Source organism: Quercus lobata, chromosome 8, assembly GCF_001633185.2.
Source record: "Quercus lobata isolate SW786 chromosome 8, ValleyOak3.0 Primary Assembly, whole genome shotgun sequence".
In the NCBI taxonomy this organism is placed as follows: domain Eukaryota; kingdom Viridiplantae; phylum Streptophyta; class Magnoliopsida; order Fagales; family Fagaceae; genus Quercus; species Quercus lobata.
The window spans coordinates 5,860,363-5,883,311 of NC_044911.1; the positions used below are offsets into that span (position 1 = coordinate 5,860,363).

General features: G+C 33.7%; 1 protein-coding gene and 1 pseudogene across 1 annotated transcript in view; both read right to left on the bottom strand.

Annotated features, from left to right (window-relative positions):
• Positions 1-20,618, bottom strand: part of LOC115956194 (disease resistance-like protein DSC1) — a 60,526-nt gene extending 39,908 nt beyond the window's left edge. The window contains exons 1-6 of the mRNA XM_031074640.1: positions 20,602-20,618; positions 19,435-20,545; positions 19,021-19,293; positions 18,123-18,923; positions 17,189-18,033; positions 16,898-17,062 (exon numbers count right to left, since the gene is read on the bottom strand). Of these exons, the coding sequence (XP_030930500.1) occupies positions 16,915-17,062; positions 17,189-18,033; positions 18,123-18,923; positions 19,021-19,293; positions 19,435-20,545; positions 20,602-20,618 (3,195 nt within the window). The 3' untranslated portion in view covers positions 16,898-16,914. The remainder of the gene's footprint in view (positions 1-16,897; positions 17,063-17,188; positions 18,034-18,122; positions 18,924-19,020; positions 19,294-19,434; positions 20,546-20,601) is intronic.
• LOC115956193 lies at positions 5,322-13,145 on the bottom strand (annotated as a pseudogene).
• Positions 20,619-22,949: the final 2,331 nt, after the last annotated feature.

Sequence of the window (22,949 nt, forward strand, 5' to 3'; positions counted from 1 at the left end):
GATTCGAAACCTGCATATGGGTCTTCTTGGATGATGACTTTGTAAAATACTATTTTTCTTTGGGTACCTTATTTCATAAACAACATGTGGAATGTAACTGAACAAACTGTATGTTTTGTGCCCCCTGCTAAAAACCTCTACTCTCCACTGCTTAGTGCTTACAAGATGTGTATGGAGGCCACTTTAGTAGACAATGGCTTGCATTACAGATGTGCTCTTGTGATTCATGGAATGCAATCATCTCATTTTGTAGGAGGTTAAACAAGAATGTGAGTTTAAATATTGTTTTAATTATGTATTTCCTCTTGACTATTAAACAAGCCAAGCTTAAGTCTCTCAAAGTATTTTTGACTTTTTTTGTAGGAGTGATCCACAAGAGACACACACTTTGTTCCAAATCAGTTATGAAATAAGGTACCCAAACTTTGTTCCAAATCAGTTACGTTTAGTTTCTATTTATAGCATGTGCACAGTTATTTGTTTTTGTTTATTGCATTTCTTTTAGTTTTAGCTAGTTCTGATATGGTCAGTTTTAATTTTAAGAAATGAGTTTATTCAATTATAAGTGTTTTCTTATTTGAATTTGAATTTGAATTTTGGAAATGTTAATAGAATAAATTACCTCCTTTAAAATGTTAGTAGTTCAGTCCAATCATTCACTTTCACTTACCAAGGTTGCATCTATACATTTGTAAATTGCTAATATGTGACTTTTTTTGTGCTGGTTTTATTTTTTTATTTTTTTTTAGGTAGGTGCATTTTCTTCCTAAAATGAACTACCCTTATTTGGCTTTTTATTCAAGTTTGGCACTTATAACAATGCCTAATGGACGGCACTTTTTGCAGGCATCAAAAGAACTTAGCGATTAATGGGATCTCATGCACATTGAAGAGGACCCGGCTATAGATGTCTGGATGGCAGATGTGAGTCACTATGTTTTTAAAATTTCCAATGAATTGGTCTTGAAGGTTAAAGGTTACAAGAATCTTCTATTTTGAAAGGTAGATGAACAATGTAAATTTAAGAGTGTAAAGGGCTGTATGCAGAGTAGTTGAGTTGTATTGATTTTTACAGTTTGTTTCAAGTTATTAAATTTTGATTAATGTGAAAGAGTGCATCCAATTTCTTTTTTTTTTTTTTTTAACAAGAAAATACTTATTTCAGCGGTTGGGTGCTTGTGGATAAAAGTAATAAGCATACTTTAATCTACATTTATGTGTATATATTTCGACGGTTATTAACCGTTGATAAATGTGTAATACTTTTTTCAACAGTTGCATAGGCCGTAGAAAAATGTTCTCGATACGGTTTTTAATAACAATTCTCTACGGTCATTCCAACCGTTGAAAATATTTTTTTCAACGGTTTTTAACACTTTTTTCGACGGTTTCAACCGTTGAAAATAGCCAAGTTTCTTGTAGTGTAATTATATGTGTGCGAAATTCTCTCCTATATTTGGTGGTCGAGGAGTTTGAGTCAATGAGCTAAAAGATGCAAAGTTCTGGATCTCATAGTCTTGGTTGTTCATTCAGTAATAATCACTTGTGAGCACTTCTGCACCCATGGCCCATTGATGAACTTGACGGCGGAAAGGAGGTTTAAAGTAGGTTCTGGGAAACTTCTATTTTTTTTGGCCAAATTATACTTTGAATATCATGTTTATTGTAAGATATATGATATAATATAAATATTTGAGACAACAATCTATTTAGTTCCTCTTGTCTATTGCATTCTCTTAATAGAATAAAGGGACATTACTTTCTTGCGATAAGTCTCATTCAGTGTTAATCTTTGCAGCCAGTAATGTCAACTATCCTGAAAACCGTTTTCTTGCCATATGTGAACTTACACCTAATAAGAGGAGTTCCTCTGCCAATCCTTCATGGTTTTACACTTCGGTTGCTGAAATTGTCTGCACAGATTCAACGGTTATAGTTCACAGCGATCTGGTCTCCACAAAACAATACTTATATGCTGTTATGTAAATGAAATACACTTCGATGCTGTGCCTACAAAATTAGAATTGTAAATGTAGTGTTTTCGAGTGTTAAATAAGTTTTGTCATCACTATTGTATAAGAGATGCTTGTACATGAAATTTGTAACATTTGGTGCACTAGGAAGAGGTAATGGCAAGTTCACATCTCAGATAAAAATGCGGAAGGAATAAGAAACTATTTGGTGCAATAGTCTTTTTTTTTTTTTTTTTCTTTCTTCATTTTGGAATAAGAAGCTATGTGAAAACGATTAAAAAATCAAACCGATTTACCTAGTAGGCCTGCGGTTGTGAAGGGCCAGACCCGAATCAACTACAGGCCTGTCACATCAATTTCAATCACGTGCATCTAACTCAGATTCTGACTGAAGTCCAAGTTGATTATTTTTTATCCTAGTAGAGTAAAAAAACGTATCCTCTAAGGAGATCAAGGACCAGCCACTTTGATCACTTTTGTGTGCCATTGTCTTTTGACCGGCCCACTTTTGGAAAACTATTGTGGGAGGCAACCAAATAAACATTAGGGTAAAAGGGGAAATTCATCAAAGACAAGGCCGCTCAGGCTCTATGCATCAAGACTAGCTTAAGATAGTGTGTATCATACTGGTTGGAGGCAGAGTCACGAGCTACACTGGTTATGGCCGGCCTACCTCGTTCCATCAAATTATCCCATTAGGAGGCTGTCTCATTAGCCAAAAGTAGCCTTGTAGAGCAATAATGCTCCCTACCATGTCACACGTGGTGTTAAAGATATAAATACCTCTCTCTCTCTCTCTCTCTCTCTCAGGAGGTAGGCCATAACTCTCAATTTCTTCTCTTCATTTTTTTCTTTCCAAAATTAGCTGCTAACTTGAGTTTTGGAGTGCTTATTGCCACCTAGGGTGGCATTATGCCCTTCTCGGCTGGACCCCAGCTATGTTGGACTTCAATAGAGCTTGTTTCCTTTTAGAGCTATGTCCCTTGAATTCTCAGGCCCAGCCCCCAGCCCCCAGTTGCCTGGGCCGGAGAGCATTGGTACCAGACCATTTCTCTTGCGAGTCAAGTGTTGGGGATTAAGGGTTTGGTTCATCAATAAAGAAATTTATTTTAATGAGTTAATTAATGGACCGACTACACTAACAGATACATTAATTCTTTTCTTGACTGTGTCTCATTATTTCTACTGGTGCATATTATTGTAGGAAGAGAGAACAAAAACTGCCTTGATGGGCTTCGATATCCTGAGGTTTTTTTTTTTTTTTTTTTTTTTCCGTTAAAATTCGACTACAATGTTTCTTGTGGCATTTGACCCTTGGAAACCATTTGCAACTCCTCCATTTCAAAACTTATGTATGTCTTAGTAAAATAAAAAAGGAGGAAAAATGAAGGCCAAACTACACTTTTGGTCCTCCAATAATGGGGTATTTTCATTTTTGTTTCTCAAATTTTAAAATCAAGTCAATTTTGTAATAGATAAAATTCTTTCAGCTACCAGTAGCTTTCTATTGTAGAACATGTTAGGCAGCTAGTTGTTAAGAGTCGTTTGGAAGAATCTGGTTAATCTGTTGTATATACATCAATTTTGTTAGTATATATTTCTGTAATTAATCCTACTCCTCTGGTGTATAAGGAGTTCTCTGGACAGAATAATAATTAATGAGAATTCAGCATCATATTCTCTCTCTCTCTCTCTGTCAACCTCCTGCTCTATTCTTCATCTTATCATCTTCTTTCTTGTTTAGTGTTAGAAACTGTCAGGTCTCTGATGCATTTTTTCAAAACCAGCATAAATTTCGACTTCACCAATGAATCCCACAATGTATGCATCATCATCTTTGAAAATTTGGAAACTACTAATATGTGAACCAAGCTTCAGTAACTTGTCATCACATTCAAAACCTAAATTGTCCCTGACATCCAAATGCACAAGCTTCTTGTAGTCCCGCAGAATTCTCTGCAAGTTCAAACTCGTCCGACTAAGGTTTGCCTGTCTCAGGTTTGAGTACTTTATGTTTGGCAGAAGGGTGGGAATGGCTGCTGCTGCGCATCTCCCAATACATGCTGTAGAATCAGTCAATGTCTAACTGACAGAAATTCTTGCAGTGAAGGCTGATTCCTTCAAGTATCTAAACCATGTTAATGGAATTTCCAAGTTTCAACAGCTCTAGATTTTTCCACTTACGTATGAGTTTTGGCAAAACAGATGACAAATTGTCCCATATTGCAGATAGAAAATGCAGAGCCTTCAACGCAGGGCACCTGGAAACAATGAAATGCATCGATGACAAAACTAGAAATGGCACTCTTCAATATGTATTAGCAAGATTTGCTAAAATTCTATACTATGATCTCAATAGACACGATATGTAACGCAATAAAAGCAGCATCTGCTGAGGTGAATGTGGAACACATTGACAATATTACGAACACACTCAATTTCGCTACATGCTAAACTGGTTAATTGTGAGTGGTGGGTCTATAAATCCATGTAAATAGTAGCAAGTAGAAAGTGTCGATTACTCATAGTAGAATACTTCAATATGTTGTGAAATTGGGTATCCCTATATTTATTGGAGATGTCGATGCCTTACAAACTCAAAAAGGCTATAATTTTTAGTGATAAACATTCGGCCTCAAGCGTGGTTGAAGAGGGTGTGGTTGCCTATATCTATATGTTTAGGTTCTCTCCAAGGGAGTCTCTTGATAAAAAAGCTCATACATTTTTTTATGAAGTCCTTATTCAGCGGGTTTGAATGAAAATTTAAATATAATAAAAATTAAATAAGGAATTCTATAAGGGATTAAACGTTGGTTGCTTTCTGATCATGCTGGCATGCTGCTTTTCAATAATGTGATGCCTTGTTTTTACAACCTCTTTTTGGAAACCTAAATGGTCAATTGTTGATAATTTTTCATTTTTTCTGTTATATTCATTATTTCAAAGATAGAAATCAAGCACTAATGCAGGATCCTGGTAATGCTTAATCTTAGATGTTTCAATGTGTATTCCTGAATAATCTCATTTTTCAATTATTCAACCATTTCATTTTACCTAGATCAATGTTAGTCAGATTAGTCAACATTTATATGTTTCGATGCAACAAGAAGATATTATTTATAACAACTAGTTTTGTTGGTTGGTTAATTGGTCACATTTTATTCATGAAATGGGTTGGCTTGGTATTATTCTGGACATAAAATCTATTCCACAATCCTAATCAAATTGCGCAGGTTTCACCATCAAGTCTTGCTGTCCAAATAGAGTGTATGCTTGAAGATGCTAAGAACAATTCTAGCAACCAAAGTCCAAAGAAGCATCTACAGGGACCACAATTATCACTAAAGAATGAACATTCAATCGCATCCATTATCATCCAGAGTCAACAAAGATGAACACATTCCTCTACACATAATCACGCCAACCATTAAAAGAATAAAAGGAAATTAAAGACAACAAATGAAAGATACAAGAATCGTATATTGCTTCGACCCAAGTAGGGTCAGAATGATGCAAGCCCCTCAGCTGATTTACGGCTAAGCACTGCCATTGCCACACAACAATATTCATCACCTCCAATTCTCAAGAGCCGATTTTAACTTCACAAGGAGAATTATTAGTGCTCTTGATATATTGCTCCAAACTCTGCTCTCCATGCCTGATCATCATCTGCATATGGGATTGTGGTGTTGTGTGCTACATCTGAATCCTGTCGATATAGTGGTTGCAATGCAGATTCAGGCAATCTGCTCTCTGCAAGATACTGCTTCACGGTGACCATCTCCATCTTGTGTTTTCTTTTGAGCTTCTCCACTTGCTTCTTTAACGTTTCATTGTCTTGTTGAACCTTTGTAAAGTTGTCCTGCATTGATATGAAAATCATAAGTGATGAATCAGAAAGCTACCAAACACTTAAACCCTCCCCCCCCCCCCCCCTCCTTGTTAATTAATAACCTAATCTATATATTACTGAAAGTTGAAGCGTAGCGTTTAATACTGCTTCTCTCACGTTGCACCACATCAGCTGCCATGTCATTCTTTTTTTTCTTTTCTTTTTTAAAATATAATGTATCCTACAATTTTAAAATGGTTTTTACAATTTTTAGCCCTATAAATGCAGCTCATTACTTATTTATTTACCTCCACTATCACCCTATAATAAATCCAACCCACTATTTATTTATTTACTTCCACTATCACCTTATAATAAATCTATATAATTAATCTAGCCTATCTCTTATTTATTTAATTCTACTATCAATCCCAACCCAAAACCTTTTCAGTTCAGCTTTAGAGTTTTGTGTGAAAAATTCAGCTTAAAGTTAAAAAAAATAAAAAATAAAAAAAAAATAAAAACAACAACAACAACATTGAAGCTTACTTTCAAGTTAGGAAATTATTGTGTACTATCGGAGTATCATAAATGTGTACTCATTACTCTCACATGAATAGTGAGTCCCACTAATTAAATTCATGATGGGACCCATCATTTATGTGAAAGGAAGGAATACGCATTTATGGTACTCCGGGAGTACCTAATAATTTTCCTTTCAAGCTTTAGGATTTTTTTTTTTCTTTCCAATTTTCCTATAATTGTTTTTAACATTTATTTTTTTAACATTTACACTTCTCCAACCTTTCTCTCTCCCTTACCATTTCATCTCCCCACTACTTCTTCAATCTTTCTCTCTCCCTTACCTTTTCATCTCTCCACTACCCTCTACATTAATATCATTCTTCCTATTTCCTTTCATCTTCCTTTATTTTTGTCTCTTCTTATTCACTCTCTTACTATAAATTTGTCACTATCTCTTCTATTCTATGCATAGTTTTCCCTCACAAAACAAAAAAAAAAAAAAAAAAAAAAAAAGCTTCTCTTACTTCTCTTCTCTTTCTTCTCTCTCTCTAATATATAATTTTTGGTGGATTTTTTTTTTTTCTTGCATCTCTACTTTAGGTTGATAATTTTTATATTATTTAAAACTCTATTTTGGTTAATGTGATTTTGTTTTGTTTTTTAAATTGTTTTTTTTTTTTTTTTTTTTTTTTTCTCTTTGATTGTTAAATGTTATCCTATTGCGTTTTAAAGAATTAAATATAACATATAAAAATATAATATTATTCTATTACATAGCATGATTTGGATAATTTGGTATTTATTCTGTTACATAGCATAATTTTTTATAGTGCTTAATTTAGATGTTAAATTATGAGACTTTACTAATTTTTGTTTATTTTCTAATCCTTTGTGGTGGACAAAGTACTCTTAATAGTTGTATCAGAAGTACTCTATAATGCTATTTATTTAAAGAAAAGCAAAGGTTAGTCAAACAAAAATAATCAGATAGGTGACAAATTTTAACTTTTGCAATTTTATTTTAATCATTATTATTTTATAACAATGCATATATAGAAATTTAATTCTTAGATTTTGCTAATAATTGTTTATTTGATAATATGTTTTGGGTGGCCGAAATTATAACTTCTACAAAGAAAAAATTTTTAATAAAACCACCATAAAAATAATTATCACGCGCAACGCACGGGTTCGCGGCTAGTATATCATTAAATTGACAACAATCTTTAATAATTCGATATCACCTTTTCCAGAAAATGCTATCATAATATTCAGTGTTCATATTAACTTCCAATTTTCCTAGAATCGTAAATACGTTTTGTTGATAAATGATCAATCTGATTAATGATCAGGACCCTCTATGTGAGGTACCACCACCAAACAGAAGCTATTAGAGAATCATTGAATAGTCTGATTGTGAAGCCAATCTAGACAGAATGGTCTCTAAATGAAACCGTGTTAAATATTAGTCCAGTCAAAAGTGACAGATAAGCTACCTCTGCAACTGATGCTACATGTTCAGCTTCTCTCAACCTAACAAGGAGTTCTCCAGCAGCATGAACAGCTTCTGCAGTGTCTCTAAGTTGAATTCTAAGACTCTTGTTCTCCTTTTTCAACAATTCTCTCTCCCTCTCCCTCTCCACCCTCAATGTATAAAGCTCAGCAGCAAGGGATTTTGCAAAACGAGAGCCATGACCTTTTTTCCCTGCCATTGCAGCTGCCCTCTTCACTTCTGCTATCCCATCCATGATTGCACGATGCTTTCCAACCAAGTCATTGTACTTCTCCTGTAGTTCACATAGTGTTCAATTCTAGCATGCCCAAGGACTGATCTGTGAAGTACATCATCCAACTCCGAAGTGCACTTCTTCTATAATGTCAACTCCATCTCCAGCTTCTCTGCATGTCAGCGGTGGGATTCAATATCAATTCTCAGTTCATCAGTTAAAGAAATCCAATCGCTCTCCATTTCTTTCCATCTCTCTCTTTCCTTCTCTAGTTCTTCCTTGCTATAACCGAGCTGATCTACACCACTTTTTCATAATTGGAATGATCGTGACAACAAAGAGGATCTCAATTTTTCGGTAGACTTGTTAGAAGATGGATCAGAATATGACTGCAACTTGCTTTTTAAACTTTCAATTTCCTTAAGAAGTGCTTCCTTCTCATTCAGATCAAAATATTGGTTCCCAGTCCCAGCTTCCACAACTTCCTTTATTTCACATTTTTCTTTTATAATCTCCGGCTGATAATTTTCAACAGAATTGTACCTTAGAAGCTGCACAAAACACACCAAGAACAAAGTTAGAAGGGATTTCCAACATTTGAAATGCTAAGTGTGATAGAGGAAAACAATTACTGACCTTGTCTTCACCCCTCAGTGAATGATAATCATCATTCTTGGAATCCTTAAATGGAACTATTTCATTCTTTGAAGCCTCAAGGTGAAGCTTATTAATTTCTTGACTGTGTTCTTCTTCCATCAGTTTGTACTGCTCTACCTGTACATATTTCAAAACGTCAATAATGAAGAATCCACATTATAAAATCCCAAGAAATTATAGAGCTTTGTAAATTCTTGTTACCTGTCGATTCAACTGCTCAATTTTGGCAGCTTGCTCCACACACACACTTTCAAGCTCCTCTTGCTTAAGACCTTTTATCATAGCATTGCCTGCATCCTGAAACAGTAAAAATAGAAACTAATTTAAAAATGCAGAAATGGATTTCTCTTAACTACACTTGCCAGAAATTTAGTCAAGCCATACTTTAGGCACTTCATCTGTCAATTGAGTAGGATTTTCCGCCTCATCAACTGCTACAATCCATGTCTTCAAGCTATCCTTAACCTCATTGGAATCCTTCTCAGATATTCTTCGTTGGCAAGATGTACAAAGGAAAGAAGCAGATGGTCCATTTGAAGATGGTCTCTCTTCTGGTAGTGTCTGAACAGAAGCATTGGCCTTATCAATTTCTGCACAAGGTTCCAATTTCAAGTGCTCAAAGGAGAAGGAAACTGAAGATTTTTTTTATGCAGATTTCCGTTGGTGATAGTCAATAATCTGTAAGCCTCTGTGAAGGCTAGCAGCCAAGGTCTCAGCAGGGCCTGCAAATGTCTTGCTTGACCGCAAAGAAGAATGGACCTGCTCACTCTGTTTAAGTGAGTGTCTTAAAACATCCAAGTTGAACTTGGAACTTTCTGAAACACTGTTCTGACTTACTAAATGACTTGATGATGATATATTCATGCTTTTCCTTTGTATATTTCCAATTTTTGGAGATTCAGACAATGGTGGATCTTGGAGGAGTGGGGACTGACAGCATGAGCTAATTGAAATGCTCCTGGTTGCAGGACCAGAAGCTGTTAAGGTGTCAGCAGCACTTACAAAATTGTCTTCCATAGAATCATTGGCCATCTGAGGAAGTTCATTCCAAGGTTCTTCCATACAGAGATCGAGTCTGTCTCACCACTTTCCTCCATTGAATAAAACTGGATGGAATCCCTACTAACAGGCTTGTCTCTAATATTTTCTTCAGAAGAGCTATGCAACTTATCTACATGCTGACGAATCTCCCTTACATCATGCTCATCAACATTTACCTCTTCATCAGAATCATTATCTATGGGGGGTAGTATCAAAGAGTGGTACTCTCAATTGATTCAAGCTTTCACGTACATTACGCCCTTGAAAATATCCATTTTGACTTCCTACTGATTTACTAGACTTTGCTCTTATAAGTTCCTCCTGCAACCAACAAGATTCAAATTTCTTTAACATCAGTAGAATACGAATTTCTTAAACCTTAGCTTGCTTCTAGCTACGGCCTTCAAAATAAGATTTCAATTATAACTCTTGCAGGATAACTTAATACCTTCAACTGACGAATTTGATCACTGAGACCATTAACATCATCCTCTGTGATTTCATTTATTACAGGCTTGTTTCTAATGAATTTTCCTCGTTGTCCAAATCTGAGAGTTCTCAGTGTATCACCACTATTTCTGCAATCACAAGGCATTCTTAATTTCAGAAAAATACCAAAATTTCAAGAAATTTTTCAAAAGAATGTTGAAAATTTGTTTTATAATTACTATCTTATGAAAAGACTCAATCTAGGTGAGCATTAGTATGTAACATCAAACTGTAAACATTTTAAAGGTTCACATAGTTATTGTGCAGATTCTGTAAATAGAAAACTAAAAGTAGTTCAAGTCATATATAATTCTTTTCTGGTGAGATGGCGCAGAGAACCGTCAGTTTTAAATTGCCACCAAGTGATTCTTGCAGTAAATGTGTTAAACAGGAACCTCTATATGTAATATCTTCAGAATTTCCAGACTGAGCAGCTTTTGCAAGAATATTAACCAAGCGCCTGCACCAATATAATAGAACCGTGATGATGAAACTCCATCATTAAATCAAACCGTGGCTATATTCTAGATATCTTGATAGCATATGTAATTAACACAAAATAATTGGTGAACCTTTAGCATGGCAAGGAAATAAGTTGCTATCCAGTCACACCCACACTTTTGGCATAATATGGCAAGAAAATAATTGTAGTATGGAAAGAAAATAAGTTGCTTTCCAGTCGCACCCACACTTTTATCATAATATGGGAAAAAGAAATGATTATAGATTAATTGCAATAGTAGGATCACAAATACAAAATCTAATCAGTATTCTACATAAAGAACATCTTATAAAACAAATTTCTCTAACTTAATAAGGCTCATGGCATCGTCATACCCAAGTTGTGATAAGGACTTCTTCACATGTTTGCCTTCCTTCACACCTTGTCTGCGCGCATCATCAACTTTATTTCTATCAAGTCCAGCTAGATCAACAAGGGTGATTCTGCTTGTTTTTGAACTATTAAAACATTTAGATGAGGTTCCCCGTGGCATCAGTGGATAAAAGAACATATCTGAGTGATAGAACTTATAAAGGGATAATAACAGTTAATAATAGCAACTTTAGAACTCTATCATGGATAATGAGTAAAAATGGCATATAAACATATGGTTCCATTAAACAGTAAGACCACTCAAGCACCTTGTGTGCAAGGAATAAGTCATTCAATGAATAGTTTATCACAAACAAACAATCTCTTATTCAAAACAAAATATTTTACTGATAACTGACAGAAATGTCCGATGATACCTGGCACCATGACTCAATGATGAAAGTAAAAACAATATGGTCGAGGACTATAAAGTAAAAACCTTGCACCTCAAAATCTCTGAGGTTATAACTGTTATGTGTAAGTTTATTCGCATAACATGATCAAGGACTATAATACCTAGTATCACAATTGATAAAAATCAATACAAACTAATAAGAATTTCATGTTTTTACAGATATTTAAACAATTACATATATGGTGTGTTGAACATATTCACATTTTCTTCCATCTGAACAAACTCCTCAATATAAAAAAGAAAATTATTGGTCATTTCCAGCACCAAACAATCCACTGTACAAGATGAGTCAAGTATGGTCACTATTTTCCTCCCAAAAAAATAAATAAATAAATAAATAAAGAAGTATGGCTCTACTCAGGAATTACTGATCAATGTCGACCCCAAGCTCTTAAGTTCAGCATTAGTTTCCCTCTTGAATTTGTTGCAAAAAGTGTGAATGAGAGAGACAGGAACACACATATAGAGAGAGAGACATGTGTATGTGTCACTTTACTTATAGAATAGAGTCAAGATCGTAGAATTTTTGGTAGCAAATTAATTTCCCTTGATGCACTAGCTGAATTCCCAACTAAATCAATAAGCAATTCTTCGAGCTAGGGAATCACAATGATAAATAATATATTTACCACTGACTCGCTGCTATATACAGTAGCTAGGCACGTCAATTTCAGCTTTTCCACTTTCTGCATTTGAAAATTCTAGCTATTAAGAATAAACCCCAAAGACAACCAATGAAATTGGAAATTAAGTTCTTAATATCAGCATAAATATTAATTGTCTTCCTCTTTTTCAACAGCATTATTATTTTTTTTTATATAAGCAATTTTTCAACAGCATTATTCACTAGAGGCGCTTAGTGATTATTGGATTACTTCTATTTTCAAATAAAGATATCAAATTTTGGTTCCAACTTCCAAGTTTGTGTCTTGATCAAAATAAATTGACATTTAAACTCACAAATATCATTAGTTTATAACTATATCATGAACAACTTAAGTTCATTAAATAACTTGAATGCTAAGAAAATGTACAGTATGATTTCTTTTACCTCTACAACTCTTTTAACTTTGATGTGTGCTCTTCATGGAATGTGTACCAAAGAGGGAGACAGATGGCTGCAAGTTTTTTGAGACTCATGCTGATTAGGAGTTATAAAGGAATAATATTCATTAATCATCCTACCTGTCAATCCAAATTAAACTAGACCAGCACTCAAGCAGTCAAGTGTTGCAAATAAAAAAGAAGTACCAACCTTCACACAGGCTAAAGAAGCAAATGTTCACCAAGACACTTAACAAGCAGAAAACAATGGTGCTGGATAATCTGTTTCAGAAAAAAATATCATTACATATACATCAAAGACTAGTGACTCTCATCATATGAGCAAACACTGCAATATTTGACAATACACAACTTTGTTTCTCTAAAAGAATCATGCATATACAACTTTTTCTTAGAAATTGTACATTCAATCCAACATAATTCCTTTTTGCTAGAGAAAAAGGAACCTATTTTTAAATGAACGCCATACCTCATCTATGCCTTTTCCCCGTCTAAAGTCTGTTATGTACCATGTGCCAATTATGTTCAAGAACATGAGAATATTCATTACTATATTAAAGTGTTGGTGCACTAAGCATTTTTCAAATTTTACGACAAATTTCGCACATAAATATAACATAGAAACCTTAATGAATTTCATATAGAATCATGATCTTCCTCAACCCCCTCGCCCCCTGAAAAAAAAGATTAAGATCCAACCCTCTTTTCTGATCAGATGTCTTCACTAGTATGATAAGATACTTTTAGCAAGTCAGAAATGATTAAGAGCTCACTGCTCGTGAAGTCATTAGCAACTTTTATATAGTCAAGGTAACAACAGCTCAAGCCATAGCTTATTAATTTTAATATTCTGATACAGGGCCAATTACAAGAATCCAATCAAAGACAGAATACTAGAAGACCGCACAGTTCTTTTTTGTTATTATTATTTAATTATAACTATTAGTCTATATTGTGTGTGCATAATCATAACCAATCCTGACACTATAACTACATTGTCTCATGTCATCCAGAATTTGACACAAATTTCTTCAATATTTGTAAGGAAGCTAGAAGTAGCATCCTTGAAGCTGTGCCATTGCCTTCAATACTTAGAATCATAATCCCAAGTGAGGCTCTATAATAAAAGATTAATAAATTGTAAGCATCTAAAAAAGGATTTGATAAAATCATAATTATTGTTAATAGAGACATACCTTTTGAAAAGATTTGTTCTCTGCAATGAAAAATCCACCATAAGGATTGTTATCCACTCCTCCATAGAACCACCCAAATTTAGTTTGATTTCCGTTTGAGAAAGAAAAGAATTATAGACGAAATCATAAAATTATAATGCAGAAAAAAATAGAATTAAACCAACTTAATCAAAATGCAGAAACCACATTATTTGTTTTTTTAATCTAATATCTCCGAACCTTATTTTTCAACTTTGAATTTATGCAGCATGAGCAAGAACAAGGGCCATGGATATGACACTGCTGACATGAACTAAATTCGGCAGATCATGGAAAATAGGGCAATAACATTAATCTGTCTGTCTCTGTGGTCTAACACTTGTAAGTAATAACATTAACAAGGTATCTATGGGTCCGTTTGGATTGAGCTTATTTTTGCTGAAACTGAAAACACTGTAGCGAAATATTTTTTAAATGTGTGAATAGTACTATGGGACCCATTTTTAATGAAAAAATTGTGAAAAGTGGAATTTGTGGGTCCGTGAACAGTACACAAATGCACTGTTCACAGTGAACAAAGTCAACATATGCGGCTGAACAGTAGCCGATTACTCTGAAACACGAGAAAACAAAAAAAAAGGGGATGCGTTTACTGTAGCGTGGGTCCCATGCCCAAAACGCAAACGCGTTTCAGCAGCAAAACGTCCAAAGCAAACACTCACTATGTGTCTGTTTGTGGCCAATTAAGCTAATAATTAAGTCCATTACATTATTAAAATAGTGGCTGTCAAACGCATAACCAGGGATGACCCATGATGCGAAAATTTAATGACAAATTCCAACAGTAAATCAAATTATACCTTTCTTAGATGTCAAGATAAGCATTGCTTGCACGTTGCATCATTTTTTAAAGCAATTACCTCACTGCGGTATCACCAGCCCTGGCCCAAGCCTGGATGTAGGAAAAGTAATTTCAAAAACTTAGAAAACATATACTCCATGCCATGATAAGGGTCAACATTCCCAGTTTTTACCTAATAAATTTGTGCCTTGTCAAAGTCGAGGAATATTTATTTTCATGTTACAGATAACAGCCTTTTTTTTATCACATCAGTTACAAGAGACATATTGTATTTTATGCTCATTTAAATGTAGAAGTAGGGTGAGGATTGGACTTTACTTATGACATAGGAAGTATAGATACTTCATTTAGGATGCCATACCCATGTTGTATCCGCGTCGTGCCTATGTCATACCGGTGTCATACCAGCTGTTTCATGTTATAATTTTTCAGAAATTGTTCATGTCGCCATGTCGTACTTGTGTCCATGTCTGTGCTTCCTAGCTTATGAACATAACTGTAATAACACCTGATGCAATTTTTTTGTAAATTGTATAGAACAAGCTCAAAACTTTAACTGCAAAGAGGAAAAAAAGAAACTATCTACGGAGAATATTATTTTTTAAACAAAATAATAATTCAGATATAAGGTTTTACATGATTCTGCAAGAGATTAAGAACAATGGAACATGCAAAATCATTAAGAAGCTCTTGTATCGCATTGAACAAAGCTTGCATAGATCCATCATGGGCTGCAATACATGGTGAAAATCCCTTTAGTGAACATTCTAGGAATGATTGTGCGGATTCAAGGCACAATCAAACTTGAGAGTGAAACCACAATTCTTGCATCTTCCAACTAGAAATTAGTGCCTAAATTGTGCAGCTGTACTACTGTGCCCTACCAATTCTAATTAAGAATTTTTGACATTTAATAAAATGTGTATTGTGAATGGCATAAAATAAAATAAAAAAATTTTGAAAGGAAATTTAACTAAAAAATCATAGTCCAAATAATATGGAATTGCTTGTACTGATCAAGTAAATGCACGAGTATTTTGAATTGGGAGGGAGCATTTACATGCAAAATTAACATTATATATACATGAGATTTTCTTTCTGCAAAGTATTTACTTGATATTGTCTGTTTGCTAAGTATGTACGGGATATTTTAACTTAATCATTGGTTACAATAGGTACAATATTAACAAAAAGGGAAAGGAAAAATAAATGCAACAAGAAACCTTTTTTAGAGAAGTGTTGTTGTGGAATCATAGTTCAATAACAACTTACCACCTATGATTTGTTGTGAAAGTGTTGTGAAAATGTTGTGGACATAGCATTTTTTTTTATTTTTTATTGGTAAGTATGAACCTTTTGAGTTTAGCCATGACCTCACCCTCCATTCCATAATAATTGGAGGAGGAAGTACCAATTGCGCTATAGTTCATAGGTCATAAGTGACCTCTTCTCCACAGTATTTTTTTATTATAAGAAAGTTAAAGCCACGTATTTTGTTTTTACAGGATATGCAAGCATAACAGTGCAGTGGCAGCAATGGAAGGTGATAAATTTTCTAAGAGACGAGCAGCTGTGGTGAATCCTAACCACACTTTCTTTTCACTCAAAAGGTTCCAATTTTCTACTATATATGTTCTTATATTTAATAAGTCAACTGTTTGTAGATTAGACACTGAATTTGGAGTTGGATTACTGCTCACAGGAGCTTAAACTGTGAATTTCAATAATTAGTAGACTAATTGGAGATAGGAACTTAGGATTGCCAGATGAATACCATGACGTGTTCTGATGTTATGATAAAGTAGAGTCAATTTACTCATTTAACTATTAGTTAAAGTTGATGGGGGATAGAATAGAAATAGAATCTGAATTTGGATCACTGTTTAGATATCATTCTAAATTATCACTTGTTGCAAAAGTTTAAACTCAAAAATTTAATAATATATCAACAATCAGTGTAACTAATTGGAGATAGCAACTTAGGATAACCTGTATCATACCATGACATGTGTTGATATCCTGATTAATAACGGAGGACTTAATCAACTATTACCATACTAGAGAACATGGATCACTTATAATGATATCGTGGTAATCTATCATTTATTGCAAAAGCTTAAAATTGTTAATTTCAATAATCTTTTAACTATTAGTAGACTTATACTTTGTAGTTATTCTATTTCTAAACATGCATAGAGCGAAACTACAGAAAGAGAAGCACCCAAAGATGTGAATCCAAAAATGCAACTAAAGGAGGCATACCTTGGCATCGAATTCAATCAAGATTTTCTTGTCCACTTTGATGGTGGACACAACTTGGAGTTGGAACAATCATCGACAAAAGTGTGGGCCATTGAAAGCCCTGAATCTTCTTCTCCATTGTTGAAAGACCTGGGATCTATCTCTTCCAATTCCCTTATTAGAGCCCTTGAGTTTCCGAAAAAAAAAAAAAACAAAACAAAACAGAAAACACACAAAACTTGGTTTGTTTCATTTTCTTTGGTTTTCCAAACAGAGAGTGAATAAAAAATAATAATAATAAAAAGAAGGTACCTGGACTGGAGCGTTGTAGTTGGAATTCGGGTTGGACGAGAGCTCCGTTTCCAGAGACGATATCGGATTCGAAGCCATCCGAAGTGGGACAGGTAGTGTTTTTGGGGACGTCTGGCATAGGGTGGTGGTCGATGGTTTCTTCTTGGCTGATGTCTAGAATCTCCTCCATTATTGAAAGCCCATTGATCCATATCAGTGCCACAACTAGAAGTGGGTAAAAGAGGGACTGAGGAAGACCCACAACTATGCCTAGCACTTGGACTCGGCAACTGAAAAACATTAGATTTTTGGGAACAACAGATGCACTCTACACGGACCCCCCACCTTCGTGGACGGTTTTTAACCCAATCCTCCATTTCACATGTTACCTCAACGTAATTTTGTTCAGATGGGTTTGACTTATTCAATCGGTTCTGCATTTTGTTATTAGATAAAGAAAATATCCACAGATGGTCGGAGAATTCACTTGTAGGAGTTGAACTAAGGTTCTCTTTTTTACAGCCATTGATGGAAAGGTCAACATAACAGGAAGACATCCGTGGATATTTCACCGGTCCAAAAGCAAAACAAACATCAAAAATATTTGGAAATGTGCGACCAACCCAGAATGATATGACATTTCCATCACTCTCATGGTTTAAGTTCAACCACTTTGGAATCTCAGTTCCTGGTAGTCTAATTATAAATTCATCATCTTCAGGTTTAGAGTCCATGTCAGGCAAAACTGAGCGATAGTGACGAACCTTATCCAATATTTCGGTTGATGATGTTTGTGGATCCGTTAATATCCTGCTTCTTGTTCCCTTGCAACCTTTATTTGGAAAAATCCCTAAAAACTCTCCAATCTGCAGTCAATTAGCAAATTCAAAAAATTGAATTAGGGAAGAAATTAACAAAAATTGTTTCTTTATAACTTAACAGAAGAGAGAGAAACCTGATTCAATAATCTGCTTGAGGATTGTGGATTCAACGAACAGCTATTGCTTACATTCACAATTTGTACAGATTGTGGAAGCCTTGGAATTTCCCGAAGCTGCTTGCAACGTCTTATATCAAGGTACTCTAATGTAGTAAATCTGCCAAGGCTTTCTGGGATGCTAACAATATTAGTTGCACTTAGATCTAGATCTTTCAATACAGGGAAGTACTCGGGTTTCATCAAAAAATCTAATTCAATTATATTTTTATTGCCCCTGAAACTCAAGAAATCCAACATCAAAAACCCATTTCTCGAAAGGCCATCCAAATAATCGGGCGTCTGTCTCAATTTGGCAGTGTGAATACCTAGTATGGTAAGAAGTTGTAATTTATAAATGTTATCTGGAAGATAACTAAGGTTTTTGCAATCGTTTAAGTCTAAGTTACAAAGCCTAGTGAGGTACTTGATTGATGAAGGCAACTCTCGAATACCAGTCCCACGTAAATATAATTGCCTTAAACATTTCATTTCTGGATCAATATTAGGAAACTTCTCAAGCCTTAAGCAGTCTATAAGAAGAAACTCCTCAAGAGATTTTAACCTTAGGTTGTTTGGAAGAATTTGAAGTTTTCCACAACCTTGGAGTTTCCATATCTTAAGCTTATCAAGAAATCCAACAGACTCATGAACCTTAACTAAATTCTGACAATAGGAAAGATCCATTTTTTCTAGGTTTGGGGCACACAACTCAGGTAATTCTGTAATGAGCTCACACCTGTTGAAATCAATATATTTTAAATATTTTAATTGGATTCCCTGTAGAAGAAAAAAAAAAAAAACCAAAATTTATTTTTGACCAACATTTCAAATAAATTTTAAAGAAATTATAATTTATAAATACTAACACTCGTACCAATTTGAATGTTGTCTCCAATCTAATATGACTACTTGGCATCTCAAGTGCAACAAGTTGTTGAGGATAATATTTGGATGGCAAGGAAAATGGAAATTCAAGCCATTGAAGTAAAGTTAACCCGTTAGGGAGAAATGTGAGTTCTTCACAAATGCGTACATTATGAACCATAAGAAATTTGAGATATTTCATCTTTTCAAAAGCTTTAGCCTCTATTGGCATCGTTATCAGCTGAGGTGAGTAGCACTTAATGCCCCGAATTTTACTTGATCCCTAGTTGAACAAAGCATTAGTTACACTAAATAATAGAAGTATACAAATTTTTAAAAATTAAACAAAGTTATACAAATTAAATTAAATTTTCTTCCACATTAAAAAGAAAAAAAAAAATCAGAGATACAAAAGAGCTTATACCATATTTGTAGTCAGTATTTCATAAGCATCCTCAAAACACCATACCCTACTATGTTTTCCAAGCTCTTCTGATTCTTGTTGAACAATTTCTCTCCCCATTTGTTGAAGCAAGTCATGCATCCACAAATTTCCAGATTGACCAACAGTTATGAGACACTTATCAATAAGTTTTCCAATTCCATAACCCGGATATAATTTGCAAGCTTCTAATATACTCTCTACATAACTCCTATAGAATCCCTTAAAGAAACATGCAATATCTAGAAAAATATCCTTTTCAGTCTTTCCAAGTCCGTCATAACTTATTTTGAGCTTTTCTTGAATTTTTTCGTGAGGGATGTTTTTATACTTTTCTAACGCACTTTTCCATTCACATACACTTTTTCCACACAAATCAGAACCTATTATTTTAAGAGCTAATGGAAGGCCATTGGCGTAATGTATGATTTGCTTTGCAACTTCTAAATAATCTTTCTCAGGTTCAATTTTTTGGAAGGCATATAGGTTGAAGAGTTCAGGAGATTCAGATTGATTCAATTCCTTAAGCTCATAAATTTGATGATCTTTTCCAAGAGTGGTTAGCACTTGTTTGTCTCTTGTTGTTATAATGACTCTACTTCCTAAAGCAAACCAATTACATTCTCCAAGCAAATTTACTATCATTTCTGACTCATCGACATTGTCAAGAATTAAAAGAAGTCTTGTACGACAAAGCCTTTTCTTTATCATAATAATTCCTTTGGGTACACTGTCTACCTTTACATATGTGCCCTGTGATATGTTAGAAAGAAGCATCTCTTGTAGTTTGATTATGCCATCATATGTTCCACACTTTTCTCTGACATCCTCTAGAAAGCAACTCAATTCAAAACAATTAGCGATTTTGTTATAAATAGCCTTTGCAATTGTAGTCTTACCTACTCCTCCAAGACCATGAATCCCTACCATGCGAACATCGTTTGACTTCATATCTAGAAGCAATTCTATAGCATCCACACGATAATCTATTCCAACTGGATGTTTAGTAACAAATAACTGAGTGCGATTCAATTCAGTACCTAATATCTCTTTGATAATTCTCTGGATAAATTGAATTTCAGATTCAGCATAGCTGTCACACACAAAGCATAAGAAACATATAATAAGTTAGACAATTTGAAAATATACGTTGATGGGTTGTTCATGTACGAAGAGCTCAAAAGTTCAAAAGTTTTTGTGGGTTGGAATAGTAAGTTCATCTAATCAATAGTGCCTAGGGGCAAGGGTCTTGTATTGGATTTGTAACTTTTCTTTATATAGTGAATTGTCTTATTTGGGTTGTGTTGCTCTTGTAATGTTTTTTTTTTTTTTAATTCAATTGGAGATTTTCTATATCAATTTTTTTCACTTCCTCGTCATAACATTGTGTTATTTGTCTATTGCTTTTATTGCATGCTTTATGATTTGTGACTCTTGTTTATTAGATACAAGATAGAAATTCTACTAAAACCTTATTTAAGATATATGTATGTGAAGCTTCCTCCTAGAGACTTGAACTTTGACCCTTACCCTCCACTCCTCACAAGCACTTATACTTGTGAAGTGACCACTGCACCAAGGGTGGTGATTGCTCTGTGATTTATTGATTTGTGACTTAATGGTTTCATTGATTAAATCATTAAAACTGGATTGGTATAATTGGGAATTAATTCATAAATGTGTTGCTTTTTAACTTTGGTAATTAATTCATCTCTAAGACTACTTTACAATTGGATTTCATGAGTGAGTTGATTTTTTATTTTTTTATTTTTTATTTTTTTTTTGTGTGGGCTACAATAGACTCTCAATTAAAAGAGTTAAATAATAATTTTAGTGAGCATGCAATGAAGTTTCTTTGTATGTCATTATTGAAAAGATTATCAAATAAAAGAATTAATTTATGGTTTTACAGAGCATACAATGAAGTTGACTGTTCTTAACTTAGCATTACATCTTCAAGAGATCAATGATTTTTTTTAGAATCGATGATATTTGTTTGTTGAGAGAAAAATTACTTACAAGATTTTACATATCATGAAAAACTATTATTATAAACAAAAGTTTATCATTATGGGCATAATGTAGTTTAACACTCAAACTTTAAAATTTAAAAATAACTAAAAATAAATAAAAATAAAAATCAAAAATTGTACAAATAGATGGTCGGGACTGAAAATTCAATAGCTTATCAACTTGTTTTTAGAGTGGTTTTTGACCGTACTTACTTATCTAAGATTTATTGTAACTACAAAATGAGGACTTTTGGTCATAAATATTATAGTGAAGATTAAGCTCACAACAAAATGAAAAAAACAAAAATTTATCTAACACTCTTTGATATGCATATTGAAAGAGAAATTGCTATTAGATTTTAAACAAAATTAATTATAGATTATTTTTTAGAGTAAAAAAGAAGATCAAATGTCATTTTGTCATTTTGATTGATCATATATAATTGAGTTGAAATATATTAAAAACAGTTTTTTTTTCTTATATTTTTTTTACTAAAGTTTATATTTTATTAATGCTGAATAAATACTAGTATATTTTTTTACATATTAATGTAGTTTTGAGCTTTTGTATATTCTTATGTGAATTTTTTTTTTATCATTCATGATTGGGGTTTGTCAAAGATGAAATACTAATTCCCTCGTAACCTTTTTCTAATTCATGATTGGGCCTACTAAAGATGATTTAAAGTTTGTAACTCATTAAAGCACACAAGAATTAATAGTCATAATTGGTAAAATTATATGGCGTTAATTTTTATTTTTTTTTCTACCATCGACTTTTATAACTTAACTACCTTAATAGTAGAACATTCTATGAAAAATAGTTTTTTTTTTTTTTTTTTTTTTGTAATTCCTATAACAAAACTATTAAACTCTATAACTTATAGAAAACTATTAAATAACTTATAGAAGAGCAGTGAATAGTTACATACCCCTCCTTGTAATGCAACCCAGACAAGTCAGTTGCTTTAGTCAAAGCTGTCCTCCATCTTTGAACCTCTCCATGCTATCCTTTAAATTTTCTTCATGTTGAATTAGCGCTACTCCAAACTTTCCCTTTTGTTTACGTATTTCTGATGGATCTATTTTGTAAAATATCGGTAGAACTAACTGTCCGTTATTTCTACACTCAAGAATCTTTACTAGCTCATCTAAGCACCAACTAGAAGATGCATAATTTTCAGAAAACACAACAATCGAAATCATTGACAATTCAATAGCTTTAAGAAGTTTCGTTGAAATTTCTTCTCCTCTCTGAAGGTCATTATCGATAAAAGTGTTAAAACCCTTATCACATAAAGCTTGATATAAATGACCTGTAAAATTATAGCGAGTATCTTCACCTCTGAAACTTAAGAAAACATCGTAGATGAATTGGGGAGTGGAAGAAGAAGAGGCTCCATCGTTGATTTGGAGAGCCATAGGAATCTATTATAAAAAGTTTGAGAAAATATAGAGAGAAGAAAGATATAATGAAATGTGAAA